This window comes from Pyxicephalus adspersus, chromosome 7, assembly GCF_032062135.1.
Source record: "Pyxicephalus adspersus chromosome 7, UCB_Pads_2.0, whole genome shotgun sequence".
Lineage (NCBI taxonomy): Eukaryota > Metazoa > Chordata > Amphibia > Anura > Pyxicephalidae > Pyxicephalus > Pyxicephalus adspersus.
Window position 1 is genome coordinate 4,831,718 of NC_092864.1, and position 12,196 is coordinate 4,843,913.

At 40.7% G+C, this 12,196-nt stretch overlaps 1 protein-coding gene across 3 annotated transcripts; it reads right to left on the reverse strand.

The window, feature by feature from the left end:
- Positions 1-37: 37 nt before the first annotated feature.
- On the reverse strand, positions 38-10,836 carry LOC140334897 (NACHT, LRR and PYD domains-containing protein 1a allele 5-like). 3 transcript variants are annotated; one of them, XM_072417166.1, is made up of 11 exons: positions 10,750-10,836; positions 10,497-10,559; positions 7,760-8,044; positions 6,857-6,957; positions 6,050-6,105; positions 5,233-5,459; positions 4,827-5,104; positions 4,036-4,161; positions 3,331-3,469; positions 3,128-3,175; positions 38-1,640 (listed from the first exon to the last, which is right to left on the reverse strand). In XM_072417166.1, exons 1-11 carry the CDS (start codon positions 10,754-10,756, stop codon positions 1,360-1,362), a joined length of 1,611 nt encoding a protein of 536 aa, XP_072273267.1. In that variant the 5' UTR covers positions 10,757-10,836; the 3' UTR covers positions 38-1,359. The 3 variants fall into 3 exon arrangements, with proteins under 3 accessions (XP_072273267.1, XP_072273268.1, XP_072273269.1); XM_072417167.1 differs by lacking the exon at positions 10,750-10,836 and adding an exon at positions 10,693-10,746; XM_072417168.1 differs by lacking the exon at positions 10,750-10,836 and having other exon boundaries at positions 7,760-8,040.
- Between the last annotated feature and the right edge of the window lie 1,360 nt (positions 10,837-12,196).

Consider the following 12,196-nt stretch of genomic DNA (forward strand, 5'->3'; position numbering starts at 1 on the left):
ATTTGTATGAAGAGAACAAAGGAGAAAAAGCTAGGGGTTTTCAGAACAAACTTAAGTGTATTAAATCACAATAGCATAAACAATTCACATAATTTTATGTAACATAGATCAAATAGCTAGGTCATGCTCATTCAAAACTACATGATAGATAGATAGATAGATAGATAGATAGATAGATAGATAGATAGATAGATAGATGAGACCTTGTAGCCATACAGAGGATCCCTAGTCTATAGATTGTGAAAAAAATACATGTGTTTAATGTCTCATGTCCCGACGCATTTCGCCTACAGGCTTTCTCGGGATTTATGTAGCGTGTTACATATTGTAAATAGATGGAAAGACTTCCTATAAGGGAAACCTCTGCCACAGTATGTGTGACAACTAGAGGCCAGTGTAAATTTGTGTGTGTGTAGAGTAAGATAATGAGCCTGATTTATTAAAGTTCTTCATGGTCATCATGGTCACTATCACTTCATTGTAGGGTAACTCTCACTTTAAGGACCATCATGCTCTTGAGTTTTGTTCACATCAAAATTTGCTTTCTTCATACAATTCAACAGGAATGTTGAAGCAGATAAATTAATGAGAAATTAAACACAGATCAGGAGAGGTCAAATACGAGTCTGAAGAAGATTTTCTCAGGGCAAATGCATCGGTGGAGGATCTTAAGCTACGTACACACTTTCAATTAATATCGTTGGTAAACGAACTACGAACGATCCTGCACGATATCTGCGAACGATCGTATGGCACCGATCCTATACATACAGATAACGACACGATCGTTCGCAGATATTGGTCTATCACACGATAGATGCGATCGTTTGAACGATACAGGAAGTGACGTGCACCACAGGAAGTGAGCGAACGTTCGTTCATCGCGCATGCTCAGACCATGGACGATCACTGAACGACCGTACACACGATAGATGGTCAACGATCGTCGTCCAATCCGATCCGCCGGTCATTCATTTCCAACGACTATCCTCGTTCGTCGGCATCGATGGTTACTTTTTTTACGAACGATTTTTGGCCAATCGGTCGTTCGTCGTTCGTTCGTCGTTCATTTCCAACGATAAAAATTGGACGTGTGTACGCAGCTTTAGATGGAGCACGTCATAGCATTGTTCTCCTATGTAAACAAACAACTGCACATATGCTGGGTCTTTTTTTCAGCTGGAAAGTAGGCCTGGCTCCTACTGTTGACCTTGGACCTGCAACTAGAAAAAGACCTTACACCTTGCCCATTAGTATACCACAAATATGACTAGGTTGGGTTATGATACATAAGGAGAGGACTATAAACTGATGATATGTCCAAAAAACAAACATGAGTGGATTTGTAACAATGTCCCTTTAAACTTCGCTCAGATGCTGTATGAGAGTTGGATTGTGCTCCTCTAGAGCCTCACAAACCTTGATCTTTTGGGTCATACCCCATCCTCTGATAATCCTAAACAGCTCTCTCATCTGTTCCTGAGTGGTTTTCTTGCTTCGGATTGTGTCATATTCTTCATTGTTCAGCAGCTCCTGGGCCACAAGACTGTCCAGAATGGGATCCACTAGGGACACCCATTGTATCAGTTGCTCCCGATGTTTATCCACAAACTTAGCTTTTGAGTCCAAAGCAGAAACAGCTGCAATAATAAAAATCTATGTAACCAATCAATTTTCTATAACAGTGGTCGCCAACCTTTTTGGTCCCACGTACCACTAAAATCACCAACTACTGACCACCCATGCGCGGGGAGCCAGGTGTCACTCAAAAGGGGAGAAACCTCCTTATGACATAACCCCGTCCTGTTCCAGGGACACAGCCTGCCCACTTCCCTGAGCCTGGGAACTGTACTGAAGACGTGGCACGTGGCTTTGGCTGGTGCAACCGCTGCTCTATAAAATATCTTATAAAACCAGAGTCATCCCTGTTAAAAGTGATAGATATACAGTCAGCTCCTGGAATTTGGGGGATGAATATGACAACATTGAGATTTTCCCTGTGAGTATCACCTTTGTTTCTGTCTACCTAGGAAGGAGGTTTGGCTACCTCTGTCTACTTCTGTTTCTATTTTTCTTCTAATGGTTGAAGTCCCTCAGCATCTACCAAATGCTGTTTTGGATAGTCTGACAGACCAATCTCTTCCTCCACTAGCTTTCTGTAACAAGACTGAAAGACTGAACTAGGATCCAATCCTGAAGGGTTGTAGTCAGAAGGCAGACCAGCAAGGCAGGTGATCCGTAAATAGGAACCCTGTGTGTAGAACATGAGCAAAAGTTTGGACTTCAAGATTCCAGTATGGAATCTAAGTTGCATGATCGGTGGCATGGATGGTCTGAGGCTTTTGCATGGCATGATTGCTATTACGGGCATAGGCTTATTTTATGTCCTTAATTACTTTGTTTTATCTTTTTATACATCAATGGCTGCCTAGGATGGAAACAGCAATAACATAGACCAGCAGTTGCCAACCAGTGGTCCGCTGCTCTGACTGGTGCGCCCCCCAGGATGGCCCTTCTCCTGATGTTTATCAAGCAGGTCTGAGCCTGCAATGGGAGAGTGTGTGGGTCCTGGCATCATCATGACACTCGGGGGGGGGGGGGGAGTTTTTTCCCCTTTGAGTGTCACACGGCTCCACGCACATGCACAGTCCGGATTCCAGATCTGGAACATGCGCACTTCTACTATATGCCGTTGTATTTAAAATGATCATTTTAGTGGTCCGAAAGATTGGTGATCACTGACCATATGTCATTTGTAGGACCGTTAACGGCTGCTGTGATGCTGGTGACCAGGTCGCCCCAGACATCTGGGTTCCAAAATGTGCTTAGGCCAACCTGAAGGCCTGCTAACTACTTCTAAGATTGCTCTCAAATAAACATGGTTTTTACAGATTTTAGGAAAGTCTTCCAAGTATCATCGATATAAGAAGCTCCCTGACAAATTCACTCCTCACCCCATGTCATTTGACAATTTTGGTAAAAACAACTGGTAGAATGTTCCATTGGAGGCAGCATGGATGTATTTCTACTTTATATGTAGAACTACTACTTATTTAAACATTTCAGTTTTACATCTCAAAGCACAGAACTCATTTAATATTCTAGCAAGACGTTCTTTATGTCATACCTGGTATGGCACGTTTGGGAACTTGTGACTGCAAGTCTTCAACTTCTCCTACAAAAAAAAAAAAAAAGTTAAATCAGTGTTTTTTTAATAATATATATATGCCATAATCTATAATGATCGGTTAGAAACTGAGCACTTCATATTAGATGAAATCAATGAGCCACACAACCTTTTGGATGAATTAGTGAGTTGGTAGATCTTACCTCTTGACATATAACAACCCCAAACCTTGTTCTGGCCATTTTCTTCCACCAGACGTAAGTCAATCGCCTTCACTGAAGCAGCATCCATGGTGATATCTGTGTAACTCTCTAATGGAGAGACACATTGCACCTCCAGCTCCTAAATCATTTTAAAATAAAAGTTAATGTTATTGAGAGGCTTATAGCTTAAAGAGACAAATCTGAGCATCAAACTGGTTGCTTTAATATCAAAAGATTGTTAAATCTGGTAAAAGGTTGACAGCATACAATGTCTGTGATTCTATGAATATAAATCTATGTAAAAAACAAAAATGGCCAATTTCTCACCATTATTGCCAAGTGATGTTTGAGTGTGGAGAGTTAAGTAATTTTTTTCTTCTTTATGGAAATGCAGAGTTTGTAATTCCTGTAAATCCTAAACTTGCCTACTCCACTATTTGCTAAGGTTTAAAAGATTTTCATTTTGATTATTGGCCTCAGTGGAGGCTTGAAGGAATGGCAAGACAGGGTAATTCTTGGCATGAGAAGTCAAGTTGGATATATCCCTGGGTTTATTTATCTTTTAGGCACATTTTCCTTGAAGGTACCTTTGCCTAGATGAATTCATCACAAGCTAGGTATGAAGTACAAAGACTGGCGACCATTTTACTTTAGATGAGATTTGAGCACAATATATGCCTATCTGTGTATGTTTATCCATCTTACCGTGGGTTCTACATGAGCATGCTCTGGTCCATTCACAATGTATTTTTTCTTTGTGTAGATGGTTCTGGTTCTTGGGGGTTTATCAATCTTTTTGAAACCATTTTTAGTTTTTCCTTCTAAAAATTCCTGTAAAAGATAAATGCACCTGTAATGCAATATATGCACACTTTTTTTCTTACTAAAGTAAAAAAACGAATAATTATTTTAGGGCAGCTATATGTTGAATGGGGTGGCCACATAGTATTAGGTCAGCATCTGTCAAACCTCATCACAATGCCCTGCCTGCTGCTCCTTGCACCATTTAGGACAGCCCATAAATGAGAAAAGTTCTGAAGAGGATCCAGTATGTCACCTGGCTGAACCAAAGACTTGGGAAAACTATAAAAATTACCCCAAAACACAAAGTAGGGGCGACCGTGTGGATGATTGACTCTCAAGAAGATAAAAGTTAAAACCTAAGTCCTGGGATCAACTTAGTGTTTAGGGAGTTTATTTTGGTTTGAGGGTCAAAATTGGCTTGAGTATTCATGGTTTAATGTTAGGTTATTCTCAGAAGTTAAAGGGAAGTTAAAAGTTGAGGGTTATTGTTATGATATGTTTTTTAATTTTAAGATGTAAGCTCCCCATCCCTCTGATCACATCAACATGTCAAATGCAAGCCCAGTTTAGGACTACAGTAGCAGTCTAGACCCCTCAATGTTTTACAAAGCTTGTCAATAAGTCCCCCCTATCCCTCTGACTTCAACATTGCAAATACAAGCCCATAACTTCAAATGACTAGTTCAATTTACCTTGTCTATTAGGGCAAAGGCAGGCATTAGGTACAGGTGTACTTTATATTCTATATATTTTCTTCCGGCTGTTCTGAAGTACAAGAGCACTTTGCCATGTATTGGAATGTACTTAGCCAATGCCGTTCGTAACAAATTCATGCAGAAAACCCCAAAAGAGGAAAATGAGGGGTTTTCCAGAACAACATGGAATGGTAGAATTTGTGTTGGTGTTTCCACACTCAAGTTTCCATCTTTGAAATGAGCACATTTAATCCAAGAGGGGACTTCACTCAGGTCTATAAAACAAGATGATGAAATATACTTATATTTGAAATATGAAACATATTTATATTGTCATGCTGTAATATTGTGATGATGTATATAAGCTGTTAGGAAATTTCATAGAATGTTATCAGTAACTTACTTTTTAAGCACACGTAGTGTGGAAGGTACACTGCAGACACTACGTTGGGTGATATAGTTGATTTAATTTTGAACAGAGGTCCCAAGACGTCAGATATTTTAAAATGTGGATTGTTTATGTAGTTATACCAGGACTCCATTTCATACTCAATGGTCACTGGACGGGTCACCTGAAATTTAATGCCGGTCTCTGAACAACGGAAGCGTCCGGCACATCTAAGTTCCAATCTGCATTTATGAAAAAGATAAATTAGCAATAGAGGTCTGGTGTAAAGTTCCCCAAAACGATATGGTACAGGCGAGTCAAATAATAAGGGAACCTTGGAATGTTTTTAAAGATGTACATATTAACTCATTGTCTTTTTCCTTGATAAAGCACTATGTATCATTCCCATGTTTTGTGTTGGAGTTTCCTGGTGGTGCCAATGATTAGGTAGGCAGATTTTTTGCAGTGTCTGTGGGAATTGGCACCCATTAAGCTAAAAAATGTCAAGGGTCTAATAAGGTCAAGCACTGAAATTGGAGAGAAGATCTGGCTCAAAATCCTAAATGTATTTATTAGGTTTGAGGTCAAGACTCTGCACATCCTTCTCCACTTTAAATCTGGTATATTATGTCTTTATGGAGCTGGGTTTGTACACAGGACACCACTTTGCTAGAACAGACAAGAGTCTTTACCAAACCGACCACAAGTTTAGAGGAGCACAATTGTCCACAGTGTTTTTGTATGTTACAGTATTAACAGGACTTTACTGGAAACGTCTGAACCTATTTTTTTTTCTTACTTATTTTATGGTGATAATCATTACATCACTTACCTGTATGTATTCCCAGTTATATTTGGCTTAACTGGAATATCGGCAGGGTCATGATTCTAAGATAAAGCAAAAAATGTCAAGAAATGCTCTACAGCCATGGTTTAATATTGTAATTTACGAAAACAGGGACATAGCTTTTAAAAAATAATATACTGTATAAAAGAAAAACACTTTAAGTATTAGCTTAGCTTAAGTTTAGAGAATGTGATTGTATCATCTTTATTACATAGAAAATGCCAGCAATGTTCATAGGAATTCACACCACACATAGGTTGCACACCCCGAGCCCTGGAAAACCAGAATCATATTAAGGTTTTTCTGTAATTAACAACCAGTTGTGTAATATGTATTACTCAAACTTTAAAGGACCCTTGAGTTCTGCAGATGTGCTTTCAGTCATTAGCGCAGTCTGCAAGGAAATGTTTTATTAAACTGCTCCTTAAGATTTTATCTGCAGGATTTCTCCTCTGGAGGACAATTTTAGTGAGGTCTCGGCATCTACTGTGACCATGATTAGAGGCCTCCATCATCACTGTTGATTATTTTATTTATGTCCTCAGCAAAAGGCGCTGGAATGCAGGTGGAAATAAAGGGGACGCCCAAAACTAGATCAAAATGAACAGATACAGAGCTGAGATTTAGGGCATGGAGATTTCACAGTTGAATGAGGCTGAATGAGCTCATTGGGCTCCACCTTGACCTAAACCATCATTTTGATCACAGTCAAATCTGTTGTTGTTAGATTAAAAAGTAATAAATGTCTTTAAAAAAATCTATAAAATATATAAAGACGGAAGAATTTGTTACCTTCCCACATAAGTCACAGTCATTGCCATCAATACGGGAATAAGAGGAACGGGAACTAGATGACAATAAAAAGTATTCTTGTGAATCTTCACTGGACTGGGCTAGAAGAGAACACATTTACAATATTCAGAGTGAATGGTTGTGACATTTTATTCTTTCTGTGATATATAGCTGTAAAGAAAAATAAAACTCTAGCCAGGTAAATTTCTTTTTTGGGCATTAGTGGGGAAGGATTTTTTTATGATTATCTATGCCCCACTGGAGAGATTACTCCTTAGTCCTTAGTCTGGAGACACAACAGGACGGGAGTTTCTTACCAATATAGGAGAAAATCTCATCTTTTACGGACACTAATTGTCCATGTTTGAAGTTGCTCCAAACACCACTCCCCCACCCCCGCCATGATTCACTGGGATGGCAAACCACTTTGTTAAAAATTTGTCATTGGAATAAGTGTCTCCTAAAACACTGCCAAAGCTTTCTGATGGAGTACCAATGGTCATCAGGGAATTCAGAGGTTTACCCCCTAGACTTCCTGCAGAGGAGACACCGGAAGAAAAAAGGAACCCGACAGAGGTTCCTACTCTCTACACCATCCAAAAGTTCAAATACTAATTTTGGACATAGAAAAACTTAATTTAAAGGCCTTCATTCAAAAACTAAAGAAAGGAAAGACTTGCATGAAATATAAGTTACAATTGCAATACCAAGTACCAGTTATGGATTTAGATCTAGGTACAGCATATATCTATGTGAGCATAGCACAAGATAAAAACCAGAAAGATAAAGAAATGTCCTGGGGTCATCCTAATGGAAGGGATATTTCTTATGCCAAAAGCAGGTAATACTCAAACTTCAGTAGCAGAAATCTATCCCTGCCAGGTACATCTTATATAGACTTACTGCTTTCCATCGCTTCCATATGATTCCCCTTCTCCATGTTTGCAATAAGTGTTTTGTTGTGTTTCGTCAGTATTTCCAAGAACGTGTCCTTTTCTTCCATATCCCAGACAAAGACGTATTGGTAGAGCATTCTCATCTTATCTTTTGAGGTCCGTTTCCTGCGAATGTTGGTGTGTTGTTGATGTGACAGTAGTTCCTCCTCCAGGAGATCATCCAATATGGCATTTACATTATTGGTTTCATTTATCAGGGTCTCCTCGTGTTCATCCACAAAGTGCCGTCTGCCTGAACAATGGAGAATTATCAATATATTCATCTATTTTACATCACCAGACATAATGCCAATTTTTGTGTTGAATGCTTCAGGATTTTTTACTCTGCCCTCTCATTTACCCCCCATATTCAGAACATTACCAGGACCTGTCACATTCACCTACGCAGCATTTCCAAAATCTGCCCCTACCTGTCCCCAGAGACCACCAAACTCCTTGTACATGCTCTTATCATCTCCCGTCTGGACTACTGTAACCTCCTCCTCTCTGGTATTCCACTAACCCGACTCTCTCCTCTACAATCTATTATGAACGTTGCAGCCAGACTCATCCATCCTTCCCTCCGCTCCTCTTCCGTTGCATCACTTTGCAGATCTCTACACTGGCTTCCATTTCACCTTAGAATAACATTCTAGCTCCTGTGTTTTGCCTTTAAATCCCTCCACAGTTATTGTCCCACTTACATTTCTGACTTGGTAAAAAAAAATACTCCCCCAGCCGTTCTCTCAGCTCCTCCAATGACCTACTAATGACTTCCTCACTCATAACCTCATCACATGCACCTATTTTTTAAAACTTGCCTACCCATCTTCTTCTGCCTTTTGAAACCATCACTACTTCCCACCATTACATATCTCCCATCTTATTGTGTGTGAAATCCCCCCACCTACTAGATTGTAAGCTCTTCGGGGCCAGGTCCTCTCTTCCTGTATCACTTCCTGTATTTGTCTGTCATTTGCAACCCCTATTTAATGTACAGTGCTGCGTAATAATTTGGCACTATATAAATCCTGTTTATTATTATTAATATTATTATTATTAATAATGATACAAATATTAATAAGTGCTCAATGGTCATCCTATTCCTTCAGAACTGAAGGAGTGGCTTGGGATAACCATGAAAAGTCTAGTATTGCTAGAATCTGCTTCATAATGGCACATTGGAAGGATGGTGAGTTTTTTTAAGGTCTGTAAGGACCCTGTATTTGGGGAAGTGTTTATGGAAGGGAAGTTATTTTTTAGCTAGCAATATAAATGTTCTTAGCTTGTTGATTGGATGTCTCCACCTCTTATTGGAAAGATCTCCCTGTATACAGTTGTAGGAGTAATTAGTCACAGGTGATGGATTCTTATCCCCGTGACCAGCCGGTGAGATTGGTGTTTTTAGGGTGGTCTTTTACCAAGGGATAAATATCTGGAAAGTTCCAGTGAACCAGGGGGAAAAGGGGTGAAGAGATAGGTATGGGTATATGAGAAGAGAGCCTGTGTGTGGCCCATTAAGCTGGGGCCCAAGCTGTTTTTGGCCTCTGCCTCACTATCCAAGAGGCCGGGGTTTGCTGAAGGCCTGAGTGAGAGGTAATTCCCCACCCGGGCAAAAAACACGGACCGATAAGTGCTGGGGGGAATTCTACCACTTCTATGGGGTACTAGCTACTGTAACAATCTGTGACTGATCACCAGACTGTCGTCATCTTAGATTGAATAGAATACTAACTATTAATTGCTACTTCCACATCTGCAGCTCCGTGCATAAGGCTGCTTACACACGTGCAATAATTGTCATTGAAAACGAGCGATCCACGACAGATCGTTCGATAATTGTTAACAAAAAAAGTGCAAAAAGACTGGTCAACGATGCCGACGAGCGAAGAAAACGAACTCGCTGGAAACGAACGACCATCCCAGTGGATCTGATTGGGCGACGATCGTTTGTAACCTATTGTGTGTACCGTCGTGATCATGGATTGTTCTGTGATACACTTTCTCCTTTCCATTTCACTTCCTGCATCGTTCAAACGATCGTATATAGTGTGCACAATATTGGTGGATTATATTTGAACGATCATATTGTTACAGCATGTAGAGAATTGTGCACAATACGATTGTTCAAAATAATTGGGAATAATCTTTGATCGTTCGTTTTCAAATGATAATTATTGCACGTGTGTACCTAGCCTAATTCTTAGGTGATGTTCACACTGTTGGTGAGTTTGCGGTGCATTTACTGCTTCGTCATGCCAGGGAACTGCTTGCATGTCCATAGTCCCTGCATGTGAGGTCTCCCTGTGACAGCTCTATAGGAAATGAATAGATATGACGTGAGCAGTACTAGAATTGGTCACTGACGCCGGCTACAAACTGTGCAGAAACCGCAGTGCAAGTCACTGACTGGGGTGGGATCTTCCTGTAGAGACTTGCTAGCAGAAAAGATAGAAGCGTTCATTGCAGAAAGGACACACAGTGTCAGTGTGAGCCTTCCAGCTAGCAATCTTTTGTCATCCTAAAGGACTTTTTTATCCATATTTGTAAATAAAGCATTTTACCTAAACTTGATTGGGTCTTTAAATCTCATGCACACTAGCGTGAAAAGCCCTTATAGTGAATGCGACACACAGTGACCGGTGAAGGGAGGAGACACAGTTGCTAAGTTGTCTTAAGTTTCAAGCAACAATGACAACACTTACTGTTCTCTGCATCCCTTTCCAGGACTTTCAATAAATCACTCGGGTTGCCCTCGAAGACTCTGTCTGCAGAAAGCAAAGACAACACTGACATTAGAATTGTGCAACATTCCTTTTCTTTATCAGCAAGTGAAAAACACACAAGAAAAGCACACGCACGTATACAAGCACCTACACAAACACACACGTATACACTCACATTTGTTCTATTATGCACACACATGCCCAAAATAATTTTGGTTAGTTCTGGACTTACGAGCCATTTCTGTGGAACTTCCTGCAAACTCGGAAGTGAAAGTAAAAGTGTATTTCTCTTCTTTGGAATGTCAGAGAGGCAGAGTCAGGATACAAATTCTTTAACGGCTGTGCAGATATCACAAACAGGTTTTTAGAAAATGATTTAAAAAGTCCACAAGTGGGTTTATTTTTCAACGTCTTTAATTACTTTAATCCATCCTCCAAAAAAATAATGATTACTGCAAAAAAAGAAAAAGAAAGACAAGGGGCCAGACATTTATGGAAAGTTTTTCAAACTTTTTAACCCTTGCAATAGATTTCAAGTCCCAGGGAACCCCCTGCTATAATTATTATATCCACAGCTCACAGTCTTTTAGTGTGGTGGTCAGTGGGAAGAATGTGTCTTACATTGCTAGCCATTAGGAAGAATGTCACCCTTACAGATAGCCAAAAAGATCATTGGTGTAAGTTAAACTGAGCTGAGAGGCACAAACTGCTCATTTCTCAAGCAACCTTCTGGTGGTTGGCTTTCTGAATAGCTGGTTAATGTTAGGTGTCACGCTAGGAGGGACAGAGCCTCTGGGGGGTGCTACAGCTTGCACAATAGTTGTGTAAGAAGGGTGCAGAATCTAAGCAGCAGCCAGGTCTTCTTCAGCGCCTCTAGTGGTGAGGATGTTGCGCTGCTGGCTGCTTCCAGGTTGGGCAGGACAATGCACAATAAGAAATCACTGGGCAGGAGAAGGTCAAGGAAGGCAGCAGGCAAGAGAGGTCACAAACAAAGCAGGAGTCAAGAACCAGAAAACCAGGAAATAGACACCAATGACATGGGGATCACTAGAGCCATTAAGAAACACAGGAAGCGTCAGGAGGCACAGGTGACATGGGCGACCCAGGGGTCACAGAGAAACACAGGAACAGCACGAGGGAAGAGGCAGAGAAATACAGACTGGGTAACAAGGGGTTAACATGGAGGCTGGACTTGGAAAGCACTGGATGAACAGACAGGTGAAAAGGAAATGCTCAGCAGAGCTAGGGGGCTCGGCACTAGTGAAGACACGTACTATGTCTGAGCTAGTTAAATAGCCAGGGATGATTGGGAGGCTCCTGATTTGATGGGTGATAGGGATAAAACTGGGATGAGCAAGCGGGACGATTCAAAACTGCACACAGTTTTGGGGGAGAGTGGCTGGCACTTTAGCAATGAGGTAAATAAGGGGCAAGTAAAGAACCTTAGAACCAAGATATAGGGAGAATAGGGACCACATTGAAAGGTAACTGACCCTAACACCCACCAGGTAATGAAAATACCGAACACCAGCAACTGCCCGGGAGCTGCAACTTTCCCATCAGCTAGGGATTGTAAAAAGCGGTACCACCCGGACTAAAATTAGTTGATATATTGCTGCAGAGTACACAGAGTTCCCCTGAACTTAGGCTGTCATGGACCCGCCCCCAGCCAGTGACCG